Here is a 16,619-nt window from a genome sequence, read left to right as displayed (position 1 = left end):
GCGTCAAAAACACCATTAACGTATCTGCAGAAAGGAAGCGCAAGCATGCTTGAGTATGACACTATCAGGGCCCGAGAAAATAACAGCTTATGGCAGAGGATACGATTAAATAGCTGTAGACGAAGCTTGATGCAGGCTGGGTAATTGAGAGAGCATATTGCTGCAGAGTAACCTTCCCAGAGACATAACCATAATATAATGTGCAGTGGAGAAATTTCTCATTTACGGCCGGGTAATAGCGCTTAGGTCGGAACAATGGCCCTCTCCACTTGGAAATTGGATAGGGTTTCTCATTAACATGTATTGGTGTTAGGAATGGACTAATGATGGAATAACACGGTGAATGGCCTGAAGTTTGCAGAGAGGGGAAACAAAGTTAGGGAGGAGAGTCATAGATGTGGCTAGTCCAGTGTGTGTAAAAAAGATACAGGTACAAACATGCTGTACTTGTGGATGGTAAAGGTACAGAGCTGGTGGTTTGCAAAGAGACTCACACAAATGGAGCATAGTGTCAGTTCAGGCAGAGCATTGGTTAGTGCCAGTTTCTTTGGTATTGTTGTTTTCACTAGATGTCATGTTTATGTATGTGTGTTAATGGGAGATGTGTTCTCCCAGCAGAATCATCAAAGCTGCACTGATTCTTCAAAGAGCAGAGCCTTTTCCACAAAAGCTAAATAACCATATGTTACTCTGTCTTTCTCGACAACTAATATGGCAGCCATTTGGTCACCTTTGTGAATTTACACAGCATTGAAACTGCATAGGTTGATAAATACTCGTCTTTTTGAATCTCATAGCATCTCATAGCCATGGTGTATTGCCCCCTTTTCTGCAAGTTAAGTCATTTTTCAAATTCAAACCTCAAAGCTGTTAAGTACAAAACACAATCTTCTATTACCCACTGTGCAGCTCCATCAGAGCAGTTGGGGGGTGTGTGTTTTTTTTAAAGACAAACTGGGGTGGTGAATATTAGTAAATTTCCAGTCTCCAGTTTTCTATCCATTTAGCATTCGGGGAATTTTACATACATAATCCAGATCATAACTTCACCACTGGAGGACTGTGTTCAGTCACTGGCAGAGGTCTTTGGGCTTCATCCCTCAAACACAATTGGCATTGGTGTTCACAGATGAGGAGGGACCATGTCACAAAAATAAGTGTCTCCTGGTTATGCATGCATTTCTAAGTCTAGTTATGCTCTCCACCTATTTATACGAGGGGCAGTATAATTTTTGTATTGCATACAATTAGAGCGTGGCATGTCTTATGCCAATTTTATAGCAGTCGCCTGTCGCAAATTCCTTGTAACACTCTTTTTCATGTATGTCTTCTTGTAAGTGCAGGATGTCCTGCTGGTTGGTCTGTGTGCAGTGTTTCTCTCTGTATTCCCCCTCCCCAGACAGAGAGTGGAAAGAAAACAGCAAAGCAGCAACAAGCAGAGGACTTGGCGATTTACATTGTGGTCCTTTGGGTACATACTACCATTGCACTTTTGGAGGAAAGAAATTGTAGGGGTCGGAAAATAGAACCGTCAGAAGGATTACCATAAAGTATTTCGGTACTGTCCCACCCTCACTGTACAATATGTATGTACGTGTTTCTTTGAAGCCTGAATTTTTCCAACTCTCTTCATGACTACCAAATACAACCTAACATGATTCACCAGCTTCCTTTAAACACATTCATCTCTTTCTAACCAAAGTCTAACCTTAGTCTAATCTAAACCCTTTATAAGACTTTTTAACATCTTATCCACAAAATTCTGGATGCCACACACGAACATGATTTTGATTATATACATACAGAAACATCAGTCCATCATTCATACCATACACACGCTATACAGTAATGATGCTTCATTCTAAATTATAGCTGATCTTTTATCTGAGCAAGGTGACTAAATCAAGGTGGGATTTCCAGTGGAGAGAGATATGACATTTTTTATTACAAATTTCACACCTAATCTCAATAAAGGTTTCCATATACTATCCCACTTACTCAAACCTTTATCTTAAACCCTAACTTAATTTGAACTCTAATCCCAAATGTTAATGTTAACTCTAACCTGGAGAATAAGACTTTAAAATTAATTTAGAATTTGGAAGATTTTCCTGATCTTCTATCTTTCTATACTTGTGAGAACACACAAATACACTTAGTCAAACAGACCGACACACATACACTCCAAAACCATGTTATATTTTTGGCACTTAGTTGATGGCGTTATCCAGAAAGAAAACACACACACACACACACACACACACACACACACACACACACACACACACACACACACACACACACACACACACACACACACACACACACACACACACACACACACACACACACGGCTATGAGTGTACTGATAAAGTGTCCTCCCGACTGACTCCCCTGCTGCACCTAGCACCAGCGACATGCAGAAGATTGTCATGCCAGATTTGTTCGACATGAAGCGATGGGAAGAAAACATAACTGCAGGGAATGTGTGATAGGGATGAACATCCAGTGTGAAAAAAATATCAAAGGGGACCAAAGAGCGGGGGTATCTGGTGTGCTCAACCGCTACCAGCTACTGCATACTGATGTACTGAAATATACACGCACTTAAGGGGCGATCTGGCAGAAAGGTCATATCACGATTTTTTCAAGGCAGGATCACAATCCACGATCTTATCACGATTATTTTTGGTGGTTTTCAACACTGTTTCCAAGTTACTGAACAGTACAACCAAATGAATTTCCCTATCTAAAAAAAAAACCAAAAACAAAAATGATAGCCCTACTAGGTTACAAAACGCTATAACAAATCCTGTTCTCAAATTTAACACTTCTTTAAGAAGCCTCTTTAAGGGTTCTTAATCAACATTCAGAACATAAATATAGCACACTTTCCTCCACCCTCTCTCTCCCTTTGTGATACGCTGATCAGCTTTGTATGAGCACTGATCTCCCACGAAAGCCCAGCCCTGGTTGTGCACAGTGCAGATCGGCAGCAAGATAGCCAGTAGAGGCACTATTACTGTTGTTAGCACGCGGCAAGCATTTCGCTGCTGTACGCAGGGGAAACACTGGAGCTATAGATAGAACTGCAACTGATGTGCACTGTAGCACAATACTTTAAAAATAAAACTTTAATTAACTAATCTTTCTGTAAAGGCAGGACCCATTTTAATAGTTCACCATCTAATATTGTCACATTGCACACCCCTATGTGCACTTTAGAATAATCAGAAGAAAAACACATGCACGTAAGCTGCAGTTGCTTGTTACAGTATCTCTCAGTTGAGGTCCTCTTAGGACACAAGTAGAAATGTCTTTTGGGAATGTGACACAGGGGCGTGAGTCTTTTTCTGACTGATGGCATGGAAACTCTCAGACGACCATCACAGAACTGAGTTTAATGTGAGTCAAACAACCATTAGTCTCGGCCCCTGCTTGTATCTGAGCACAGCAGCATTTCCAAACACAGTGCTCTCCTCATGGTGATAAGAAGTCTTTCATTTTATAATTCACAGTCTTTGACAGGATTCTCAAGCAGTTAACTATTAAACCTACAGAGATGAGAGAACTGCAAAATTTTAAACTGAGGCAAATATATAAAATCTATCTCCCAGCAGGGACCCACCTCGAGAGCGAGAAAGCCCTGAGTATTTCAGCTAGAACAAACATGCTTCGGGTGAAGGGACTGTCATGGGTCCTTGTTAATGTAATAAACTGCAGAGTATAAACAAGCTCTATAGGGAGGGCCTTTGATCAAGCTAACATCTCCCTTATGTCTGATGTATTTGAATCTAGAGGAAAAACATAATCTGGTTATGTACCTTTTTATCCTGCTTTTTCATCTTTCTCTTTTGTTAGGAAAGCAACCTTTAGAAATCTCATTCTCTTGCTTGCTTAATCACAGATGCACAAACAAACACATACAATTCTTATTCTACTTTCACCTCTGTCTTCCTCCCACATTTTCACTATTGAGGCCCCATACCTCTCCATCTCCGCCACACAGCTCTTGATGAGTTTGTGAGTCACTGAGGAGATAGGGGATTTGAGCGACAACCCTGCACGCTGAACCTCCAGTGGAAGCTGATAATCCACAGAAGCGAGAGGTGGCTAAGGAATTCAGCTAATACCCAAACAATGGTTATCAGTGCAACTCCCCCTAAAGTGACGAAGCCCTACACAAATTTGGCTGTTATTGTGTGCAAAAAGCAAGCTCATATCTGTGTAAAAATTACTATGGCACAATGCAGGATGAAATCCTGTGACTTTGATTTATATACTGTACAGAAAAGCATCTCGTCTTGTCTTGTGTGTTCCTGATGGCCTTGTTTTCAATACATAGCTGCTTACATCCTTAAGTCAGGACATAGAAAGCCCTGTTATATAATAACATATTTTGAGATAAAATGGACAATAGTGACTAAAGGATTGCTGTGGGCTATAAGGGGCAAAACTGTTAAGGGATGCTAAAGGATTAGGAATGCACCGAATGTTCGGCCACCAAAATTATTCGGACGAAAATGGTACAAAAAGCCCTTTCGGTGTTTGGCCGAATAAGTGAAAATGCCGAAATGTTGCCGAGCAGTAACGTTTTTGATGACACAATCGAAATAGCAACCAGTGTAAAGTGAGAGGTGCGCAGGCTTCATAAATGCAGCAAACATGTCGGTAGTGTGAAAGCACTGTCAAAACTGTCAAAAAACCCCGCAATATTTAACGATTCCAATCTTAGCTAATTGTCTGCTCCTTTCACAAGCGGTGACAGCGCTGCATTTCATGCCGGGAAGCACAGATGCTCCCTCCAGGGCTGATGCTCTTTCGGGGGTAACACCCTTCACTTTACTGACTTTCATGTGAGAAAGCAGAGAAGCTACTTTTCATAAAGAAGAACCTACCACTTTTTCTAAAGAAGTAAGCTAAGTAGGCTAAGTCTAGGACGATTATTCATTGGCTGTGGATCCATCCACTTTTTTGGACTCTATTCAATGCACTTTTCAATGCAATTTTTGGTGTAGTCGTACAGAGTATGTTACATTCTTTCAGCAGTCAAGTTAAAGGCCTAATATAGGCTATTCAAGAAGGCGGCCTCAACGATGGCCAGATAAAATATTTTTTATTTTACTAATTCATTTATTTTAAGTTATATTGTGCTTTGTTGGTATAATGGCTGCTTTTCAAATTCCATTTCAATATAAAAACAATTAATCTATAAGCCCTAGCTGCTCTCTAACCACAAATCTGAAATGTCTTGGCAGTTGTCAAATGGTCACAAACATAGTGATGATAAAGACTAATTCCAAGCCTGTGGAAAAATGTTAAAAAGAATCACAGTTTTTTTTACCTAAGTAAAAGTATTCAAGGCAAATAAAAAGGGACCACAGCTAAAATCACCACTGAATGAAGTAGCTTTGCTCTGCTGGTCCGTGTAAAAACACCAGAACCTGATGAGCATTTTTAATTTGGCAATGGTGCATATATTCACATGGAAGGTCTGCCAGAAATGACATGTAGTTAATGATACACAAGACTGGAACTGAACTGTGTGTGCGTGCGTGTGTGAGCTGCTCTGCAGGTGGTGACTGGGGGCTTAATGAAAGGGCCAGTTGTTTTGTGGTGCTGATTTGCAGAGAGCAGATGGATCGGTCTCTCTGGTCTCAATCTTGTCCCACATTGCTGCTGTCGCCCCATTTAACAGCCAATTTCCTGCCAGCTCATCACAAACACACACACACACACAAGCGCACAAAGGGAGAAAGTAGCAAAAACAGTGTGAGGTAGTAGACCACAGAGATGCGCATAAAGGGAGAAAGGAGAGTTAAACAGTGGGGTATAAAACAAGTGTACCCAGGCACACTGTAGACGATAAGAGATACAGGCATCTTTTATGCATAGACAAGCACAAAAGTATTTAAGTACATAAAGGGGCGGGGACACACACACACACACACACACACACACACACACACACACACACCTCCTATGGGGAAGCATGGGTGGACACTATACAGTTTTTAATGAGCTTGCACCAGATGTCTTCCCAGGCTGCACTGCATGAATAGTTGATTAATCAAGTACATTTTACTAAGAAACACCGACACATACACAGTTATCTCAATTTATCAAGAACACAGTAATCCCAACCCCCCCCGTTATCTCTGTCACACACACTGCACCTGATTTTGGAATATGCTTCTACATATGCATTCAGTTAAGCCTGCTATTTTCTGTTTCCATTTCCACTGGCTCATCTTTCTCTCTGACATATTACAGCACACCCTCACACAACACCAACACCTGACTTATTTACAGTAATAGTAGCACTCACTCCATCTTTCACTTGCTCTCACACCAACGCAAACTGACACACAGCATGCTTCATCCACTGCTGCGCATGCACACATGTGGAAGCGCCCTCAGGATGCAGGATTTCTTATATTAACTGCAGCAGTAGGGAGAAGTTGCTGGCCTCCACAAAATGACCTCTGACTTTGAATCTTTGCACCTTGTACAGCAGGAGATTACAACGGCACTCTTTTTTTCTGCCTTGCCACTGGCACCCTTTACTCCGAGTCATATGATAATGACAATACACTGGTGAGATTTGGCTTCAGTGTCCATGCAACACAAGTACAGCAACCAATGTGCAGTGTGGAAGAATTCATGGTTGCTACAGTTTTTCACAGTTATGTCTGACAAAGAAACATGCTAAGAAGACATTACTGTATAAAAGCTCAGTTCCACTTTGCATACAAGCTCACGATTCTAACCTCACTTGCTCTCAAAACTTGCTCTTCGCTTATGAATCTGCGCATTCTCACATCTTAATATGGTAACTGTTCAGCACTAAATAAAGTTATTATTAACCTCAGTGCAAGAGCAAGACCACAGCCCGCCATAATACAATTTCCTTTGCCTATCTACAGGACATTAGTCTTGCATTGCCAGACCTTCCTCCACAGCGCTGCGGAGGAGGGTCTGGCTATTCCACACAGCATTCCGGGATGGAAGAAAAACGTGCTCTGGTTTATTGGCATGTCTTTAAACCAATCACAACCATCATGGGCGGCGCTAAGCGCCAGACGGAGCCCAGGTGCCGCTGCAAAAAAGCCTCGGGAAGGAACATGTGTACGTTCAAAAGTTGTTTTAGTCGTGCAACAGAAAACTCAGATTTGACAGGAGTTAACCATAGTCCTCATAAATCGACCGGAGTTTAAAAATTCCAACACAAAGAAAGCGTAAGGCCGAAAAGAAGGATGACATCCGGTGGAATTTCCTTCGGCAACAGAGCAATCCTGGAAGTGGAACGTCGTGGATATAGACTAACTGTATATAGGCATGTCTAATCCTTTTCTCTCCTGTTTGTATGAATTCTCACAACCCTCTCTCCCACATCCTGTTCCTCCTTTTGTCTCTAACAAGACAGGAGGGGTGATGAAGCCGAAGCTCAGCCAGACGTGTCCCCACCCGGAGTCTAACTCCCTGGGTTCCTTGACACCTTCGGGCCCATTCTCGATCCCCATTCGACCCTTCACGACCCCACATCTTAGTGAAAAGTTGTGTTGTGCTTGCCAGTGGTTAATGTATTCAACTCAACCACTGACTCAAGACAATCTCGGGAAATGTAGGAAAATACAATGCGTCCTTGTACCGTAATTTCCACTTGTGGTTACAGCAAAATGTTATATAGGCTTGCTTTAATGGACTTCCATATGATGGCGAGTCTAACAGAGAATCCTGAGAGTGTTCAGGGCAGCTGTAAAATGCATTTTAGGCTAGATTGCTTATCGTTCCAAGTCATCAAAGATAGTGCAAGAAAAAAGTTTGAAAAAGTGATTTCTTTTCAGTCTATCACCTTTAAGAGGGTTCATTCTGTTGTAAATGATGCATAGTTTTGTTTTGTCTTGCTGTAAAGTATACTGTCAGCTGAGTAAACAACATTTTACCAACCATATATTCACATGTATTTTCTTATATATCTGTCATGCACGCAGCCCCAGCATATACTGCATATCGCTGAAAAGTAGTGAGCGTGAAAACGATACACACTGCCGTCTCTGGGGATCAGACCAATAACTTTGAAGCTATTGGCTGGCGTCTCTATCTCATGTCCCACCCACCATATCAATGTTCTTTTTTTTTTTCTTCTTCTTTTTTTTTTTTTACAAGCATGTTGATTTATCGCTCACCACTTGACCGCAACTATAAAAAAGCAGCTTTTCTGCTGAAGGTTATATGAAAGAAATTCACTGGTCATACTGGTTCTGCAATGTAATTTACATTTACTTCATGATTTTGTTGCCTCATCCTTCTATTCCAGGCCATTTTATGTTTCCAGTGACAAGTGGTGCAGCTTTGACAAAGTGGCACATGGCAGAGAAGTGGCAGCAGGATCACAGTGTAGCACAGCAATATGCAGTGACTTTACAGCATTTCAACTCAGTGAAGGAACTGCGCGCGCGCGCGCACGCACGCACGCACGCACGCGCGCACACACACACACACACACACACACACACACACACACACACACACAGTACCTTCTGTGCGGATGGTGAAGGGGGAGTCCCCAAGTCTCTTGGCTGAGAACTGCCCCCCCAGAGAGGTCATTAGAAAGCACAGGCTGAAGAAGCCTATTCCCACCAAGAATATCCTGCAACACAGGGGGAGGAGAGAGGGAATAGATGAAAAGAGAGTTGAGATAGATAGACATATTTATAGGGAAGGACAGATAAATATATGTTTTGGGTGAGAAGTTGGGGAAAAAAAATGAAGATGAGGAGAGAGAGAGAGAGAGAGAGAGAGAGAGAGAGAGAGAGAGAGAGAGAGAGAGAGAGAGAGAGAGAGAGAGAGAGAGAAGGGTGGAGAGTGAGACATTTGGAGGCAGAAAAAGGAGTGGATGAAGAGTGAGAGGCTTAAAAAAAGGTAGAATGTAGGCAATTATTACAAGCCGGCAATTATGGAAGGCAGGTTTTGCAGGAAAGAATGATCGGCAGAGACAAAAAAGAGGGAGGGAAAATAGAGATGCAGAGACGAGGGGGTGAGGGAAAATGTGGAGGAGAGTAGAAGAGGAGGGGAGAAGAGAGACGAAGAGACAGGCAAGAAACAGCAGGCAGCACTTCCAGAAGGCAGAGCATAAATAGAGCAGCGATCACAAGTAGAAAAGTAGAAACTTGAAGCCAAAGGGCACCTAAAACAGTTTGTTGTTTTAATGTTGGCATACTAACAACTTATACATCAACAACTGCCAAAATAAGCAAGAGTGTATGGCTGCAGCCTGGAGACCTCCCGTCTCATGCCAACCTGTCTCATGCCCTCCCGAGCTTGGACTTTTCAGAATATGAAATTGCAAATTATTTTCTAAATGAAGTCACGGTTAAGTTAGTAAGCATGATGCAATTAATTGAACGCCGTTTAAACTTTTGAATTAATGATAGCCATACATAGCCTATAGTTGGCAGATTTGTGGATGTTAATGTTGTCTCCCTGATGTTGAAGTTTGTTGTTTATTTGATGAAACCTGCGTCAGCGTTTAGTTTGTTTAAGCCATATTACATGAGAGGGTTTAATTTCGAGGTCCATAATTCCGCACATTGTAATCAAAACAATACACATACGATTGTGTACTACTACAGGTTATATTTATTAAATGAAGCCCAAAACATGTTGCCGACTAGAAATCGCTTGTATCAGCTAGCGCTAGCTAACGTCAACGGTAGGTAGCTGCTAGCAAGAAGGGTTTGTGGTGACTTTGCCTGGAACCAAGTCGTAACTCGTGACTTGAAGTCGTAACTTACGGGCTAAAAAGTGTGTGTGGAATGCAGCAATATTGTGGAGCAATTCACTCTTCCTACAAAAAACAAAACAACAGACAGGATTTCTAGTCCCTCCCTCTAGTCAGCCAGTCAATGTCAGCTAGATAGCTTTGTGAGAGCATGGGATTTATCAAACTGAATAAATCCCGTCGGCACATATAACACAAAAACTGCTTTGCTAGCTCCATCGTGTTGTAACTGAGACACCTGCTAAAAAAATAATTGTATTCCTTAGCATGATTGCCGTACCGTTTAGTTTAGAAATGGGATGGCACCAGCCGGGATGGCATGAGACGGGAGGTCTCCAGGCTGCAGCCATACCCGGCTCAAAATAAGGGTGAACAGTTTAAACTTCTTTGTTGTACATACAATGTCCTGCTATGTGACAAAGTGTTAAAAGGATAGGTTTGAATATTTCAATTCTGTCTTAAAAATAAATACTTACACAGTATGAACAGTAAAAGAGTGATGTGCAATAGTTTCTCCTGTCCATATGTCCCCAAGAGGATCCTTTTATAATACAACTCTAATGTAGGGGACAAAACCTAGTCCTCTGTTTAACTGAAGCTAATTAGAGGCTTCAGCAGCCTGAGTTAGCCAAATCACGTGGGTGTCCTCATAGCCAGTATGGACAGCAGGAACAATTCCAACCACCAATAACTCTTGCAATGTACACATAGGCATGTCAGCATTGTTTTAAGTTTACATAACCTATTCTTTAAACTAGTCACAGGTGATATTAAAATCCATCAGGATGTGGGCTCCGGTCTGTAGTGCAGATCGTGCTTTGAAACATAAACTTCTTCTTTACCCCACTTTGTGGCACTGATTTGATTTTTGAATCACTACCGTGCCTCAGAAGAGGAAAATAAAATGAGACTCTGTGTGGGTTCTCCCTTGTTAGACAGCCATGAGAGAATCAGATCTTAGACTAAAAAGAGTTGAAAATCAGGTCTTCTGTATGTGTGTAAATCCTGCCCTAGTTAGGCTACTCGCTTCACTGTATATGGATTAAAGGTTATCTTATGATGCCAAGACTTATTGGGGAACCAGAGAGGCAAAGCTGTCTGTGATTCTCATCCGCTGGACAAAATACCAGTCAGCCTCCATGAGTAACAAGACCCACTTACGTGCTGCTCTGCTGCTAACACCACAAGAGAAAATGATTGGAAGATTTTGTAAAAGTAGTGCAGTACAAAGGCAGATTTATGTTACAAAGAACTGCTAACACTACAGTACACTACATATAGCAGCTGAAGCCATTATCCTAAATGTCCTCATCATGTTCATTTGTTTGGGTAAATGCATTGTAATCTTTCAAATATATATAGTGCTCCTATAGCAAACAAGCAGTTGCAATTTGTATTCAGCATATATGAGGAATTGCTAAAAACAATAATGTGATAAAACAGCAGGAAGAAAATACATTTTTGATGATATAATTATCACAATTCACTTCATAATTTACCTTGCACAGGTAGTAACCTTTAAACTCATAACGTATGCACTAGAGGTTGGAAAATAGAATGTTAACATAACAGATGAATACATTATTCATAACTATTCCTTTCTCTTTAAAGCCAGGCAAGAGCTGTTTGCTTGAATGCACGTCCAGGTGTGGAATCTGACAGCACTTCCTGTAATGGTAAGTAGCTCCAGTCACGCAAAGTTCTGAACAAAACCTCTTAATATTGATGAGGCTATAAGAAATGAGTTCCTTTCAACAGCAAGGAATAATGGCCATTTAAAAGAACATTTGCTGGAGTGATTTGATTGACCTAAAGGGATCAAAATGATATTGAATAATCCGTTAAGTATAGAGCGTGGTGGTTTGGCAAGCTCCCGGGTGACTTTGTATTCCAAGACGGAGCCAATGTGTCTTGTCCGAGTTCTATTGTAATACACCTACTTCAAGGATAGTGGGATGTGGCTCTTCTAGAGGAATTTTTTTAATGTTTAACACAAGAGCATATTGACAGTGAATAATCAGCATCATCATCAAGGCTCTAATTTAATGGGTTGCATCAAACATGATTACAGCTATACAGTCATTGCAGTTAAACTGGTCATTTATCTTCGTTTTCCATACTTTTTGGAAGAAAGGTGATCAGATAACATTTTGCTGGAGTTTGATCTAATGAATTACAGCACTTATTACACTTGTAACAAGACAAACTGTAATTCATGTCTGAATACATGTTGAAATTTAGACTCCCCAATTCTGATTATCAACTTAATTTACTGCTGGCAGAAACGGATTATTAGACAACACTTTCATGTGATGATGATCACTGTGATCATCAGGATTAGAGCTTCAAAGTGAAGTGTCAGCATGCCAATGACCACTCCTATAATTTCTTTATTGATCTACACTGAAAACATGAGGACATTATAATCATACCAAGTCACAGCATCTAAGCAGATGGCACATGGCTCATTCACCATGGTTTCTCATTTACCTCTCTTTCTCTCCCAGGATACTGTAATATTATGAAATAATAAAACATTACCCCATCTGTTCGAGGCATATTGTGGAATGAAATAGAATAGCTCAATCGCTGTCAGGAGGACCACAGAGCAGCAATAAATTAACTGATGTGAATCCAATCCCAAACAGTCATTACGATGAAGGGATCATTTGTCATGAATATGCCGCCATGATCCAGAGGTACTTCTACCTTCATGGATTATGCACTTACTATACTACTAGGGGTGTAACGGTACGTGTATTCGTACCGGACTGTTTCGGTACAGGGCTTTCGGTACGGTGCACGTGTGCACCGAACGGCCGAACGCAATCTTTTGTGTGCGGAACATAGGTCAATTTTTGTGTTTCCACACGAACATATTAAGTGGCGGAAGTCTCCGCGTTCAGCGCAAATCCCGCCCTGCAGCTGATTCTAAAATTTTCATTGGTCATGTCAATATGTCAATCACTGTACAGATTGCCTACACCAAACACTGATCTCTAAACCTACCTGCCGTCACTGTAACCTAAACCAATGAAATTGACTGCAGGGCGGGATTTGCACTGAAGTGGTTTGGGGAAAAAAATAAAAATCACACACCGCGTGCTGTACAACAACATACACGGCACGCTTTAGCCCAGCCTCTCGCTAGCTAGCATCATGGTCACTGCAGACAAGCCCATAGACAGTACGGACAAGCCGAAGCTTGAAGAGCCACCCATATCATTAAGGTCTCCTGTTTGGGAACACTTCGGTTTCCCAGTGAAATACGTCAACGGACAAAGACTAGTCGATAAGACGAAAGCAGTGTGCCGACGTTGCTAACGCAAAGGCATCACGCGAGTGTGAACATCACTACTACAAGGAAAAAAACGACCGTAATTCAAACGCAGCTCCCGTTGGCATTTAAACAGACCTTTGCTGGTAATTCCGATCGGGCCAACGCAATAACGAAAGCAATTGGTGTTTTTATAGCAGCTGATCTACGACCATACTCCGTTGTTGACAAGCTGGGATTGATAATGCTGCACTGTAATCCATAGTTATTTATTTATATTTTTCATTAGATTTTATTATGTGATATTGGTTTGAGACAGAGTATTTTATTTAGTGGAGAACTTTGCAGCAGTATTTTTCTTATTCTTTTTTTATTTTATATACATTTTATTTATTATATTTTATTAAAAAGTGTTTTAAAAAGTGTAAACAAATTGTTAAAAAAAAAGTTTCTTTCCCTTACTGTACCGAAAATGAACCGAACCGTGACTTTAAAACCGAGGTACGTACCGAACCGTGATTTTTGCATACCGTTACACCCCTACATACTATCATATGGTCAGCAAGCCAAGAGTACTGTAGGTGGAAGCTGAAAATCAGAATCACTGACCTGTTTTAAAACAAGTGTGTAGTCTATACATTTCCATTATTTATTTTTCATTCTCATCCTCAGTGCCTTGTCTTACTACAGTCAGGAAAACTGAAGAAGCCCAATGACAGGTTTGAAAATATAAAGGGGTTACACAGAGGACGTGAAGCAAAATTAGCTGATTTTACAGCTTACCATTATGTTTTCTAATACACTTTATTATCTCTGTGATCTAAGGGATAATAATAATCCTGTGTGTGTTTATGTGCGTGCAGGAAAAAGCAGCAATGGGTGTAAGCAACACAGCAATTGATGGAAAGAGAAAGAGAAGGGGGGGGGGGGGAGAAAAAATATTCAGCTAATGTGGGAGTGCACAAGCTGGCCTGATGCTGTCCTAGGGCGATCGTTTCCCCTCTTATCATTTAGCTGTTTTCCAAAGTGGCGTTAGGTGGGTGATATGAGAGGATTAGGCCCCGGTCCTGCCTGACGAGTCTTTAATTAACAGGCTTAAAGTAAATGCTCTGCTCCCTATAATTGGATCAGAAGGAGAGATTTGCTATCAGCTAATTGGCTTCCTCACACATACAGACTTATCAGATTTTGCCTCAAGGTACATGTGGATGATTTTATAGCAAGAAGAGTTCTGATAGGCGTGGTGTAGATGTTAGATGTGGTGTTTTCCAAGAAACTTTTCCTCACGCCTGAACTAGCCTAAGATCAGACGTGTCAATTCATTTTCCTCTTGCCTAAAAATGTGGACATAGTTACCTGTCTTTATTCACTGAAAATCTGTCTACTGGTGCTCCAGTGATCTAAGATGCATCATCACAATAACCAGAGTTCAAGTCCGGCCAGGCAACTTTATCTCTCCCAATGTTTTTGTGTGTTTTTCCTGTTAAAACTGCCCAATGAAGGCAAAATGTCACCAAAAAATCTACTATTCATGGTAAAATGATTAAAATCCATATCTGGGCTAGAGATCTATTTTAATTTTGAACATGATACACACTATAATCACCTGTGACACACTCTCAGTCTGTGTTGTCAGGGTTAGTGTAGCTTTGTCACAAAGCTGTTTAATTGAGTGTGTTTGAATAGTGCTTGATCTACTGAGTACAGCAGGTGAAGTAATTCAGTGCAGCAAGAATGTAACCATCAACGGCTGGGCTGCATCATTGCTCCAGCCCACTAGAGAGATTGTTAAGAAAATCCAACAGTGAGCAGGTGGAAAGTGGGTAAAAGGTATATGGCAGTATCCAGTGGAGAAGATCCTGTAGCTTTTGTACCATTGAGAGTCGCTGCTGCTATTAATCTGCAACTCCCATAATTAAACAAAGAGAAATAGAGGAATTCATTTAAAGCATGCTATTATTATTTACCTATCAGGGCAAATAAAATAAAGCAGGTTGGCACAGCACAGCTCAATGGACAGTAAAGCATCAACTGTTTAAGTGGTTAACAAGTATAACAGATTCCCCTTTTTATCTAAACAAAGCCCAGCCACACAGTGATAATGAAGCTACCCATGCAGTAAGAAACTAAGTTAGAGCTCGCCTGACTGGTAGTACAAGCATATTTACAATGGCTCTTTCATGATTTATAGCTGCAAGATGTCCCTTTTTCCAGGTGGGTCTTAATCTAATTCATCTAGTGGAGAAACATCTGGTGTGTGTGTGTGTGTGTGTGTGTGTGTGTGTGTTTAAGGGAGTGCTGACACACATACACACACCTTGGCTCCACATCGTATACACAATGCCATGGTAGAGCATGTAAGCAGTGAAAAAAACACATTTTAATCAAAACTAACCAACCACAATGCTAGAGGCTAAACAGGAAACTAGGTACATAATATCGTCGTCAGCTCTTTGTCTCTTACCTGAACGGTTTGAACGTTACTAGACATCTTCTGACCATTATTTTACCGTCGGTGCTGCCAGTAATCATTTTCCAAAACGAGCGACCCCTGACATTGTTGCTAATCTCCCAACTTGGAACTTGACGTGACCAAACATTTTATCTGCGTCCCATCCAGAGGTCCACAACGGCAGTCAACTCGGTTATTTTAAACGAACACGGCACCCAGAAGTGCTTCTTTATCACTCCGGGGGAAATGGTGGAAAGTTTCATTCAGTAAGTCTCCTTTCCCGTGTTCTGAAAATGTAATTTAAAGCGTTATTCCGACGTCAGGCAACCACTCTGAATCTGTGGTGAAGTCGATGCAGATTGTGTCGACCGTTGGAGTCATATCCGATGTGAGTTCTTTACAAAAATATGGCGTTGTTGTCAAAACATGTAGGTAAAAGTGTGTGTCGTTTGATATCTACGTTGCCACTGTGGATGATTTTACTGAGAGGAGTGCTAGCTTCACGGACGTTTTAACTTCACGGAGAAGCCAGCGCGAGTGTGGCAAGTCAGCCTCGTAGCCTATTCGTTCACTTCTCAAGAGGCACATTAGCTTTAGTAGAGTCTTAAACGTCCGGTTGATCTTTTCAAAATAATACTTGTTCATGAACGATCATTTCTAAAAATGTCATGAGGCAAAGTAACAAAAATAAACAATCATGTTAAGTCGTAGCATGTTGAACTATTAAACCCGAAATCACAAATTCCACAACAGAGGACTTAACAAAATCAGAAGACTTGACAACTAACATTTAAAATAAATTTGTAAATGGAGACAGGTTTTATCATTGTTTGTTTTTGTGCTTTTTCATACATTGATTATCTTTTATATTTCATGAAACACATGTACAAATGCTTAAGTATTAACCCTACGCAAACCTTGGGGTACTGTTCAAAAATGAAAATTACATTAAAAAAGAGTGTAAGTACAGTGAGTGATTTGCTTTCTGTGGAACCTGATGATCCAGTGGATATATTGGGCAGAATCTTTTTGTTACTGTGTCTCTATTCTGTTATGTTTGATGTTATTGTGCTGGAATTCAAATATTTAAACACATTATTCTACAA

At 40.9% G+C, this 16,619-nt stretch overlaps 1 protein-coding gene across 2 annotated transcripts in view; it reads right to left on the bottom strand.

Moving 5' to 3' along the window:
* Nucleotides 1-16,084, bottom strand: part of LOC116042850 (alpha-1,6-mannosylglycoprotein 6-beta-N-acetylglucosaminyltransferase B-like) — a 128,217-nt gene extending 112,133 nt beyond the window's left edge. For both annotated transcript variants that reach the window (XM_031289255.2, XM_031289256.2), the window contains exons 1-2: nucleotides 15,526-16,084; nucleotides 8,541-8,653 (exon numbers count right to left, since the gene is read on the bottom strand). In XM_031289255.2, coding sequence (XP_031145115.1) covers nucleotides 8,541-8,653; nucleotides 15,526-15,593 — 181 coding nt within the window. In that variant the 5' untranslated portion in view covers nucleotides 15,594-16,084. The remainder of the gene's footprint in view (nucleotides 1-8,540; nucleotides 8,654-15,525) is intronic.
* Between the last annotated feature and the right edge of the window lie 535 nt (nucleotides 16,085-16,619).

The sequence above is a fragment of the Sander lucioperca genome, chromosome 4 (assembly GCF_008315115.2).
Source record: "Sander lucioperca isolate FBNREF2018 chromosome 4, SLUC_FBN_1.2, whole genome shotgun sequence".
NCBI lineage: Eukaryota > Metazoa > Chordata > Actinopteri > Perciformes > Percidae > Sander > Sander lucioperca.
This window is presented reverse-complemented; position numbering and strand designations above follow the sequence as displayed.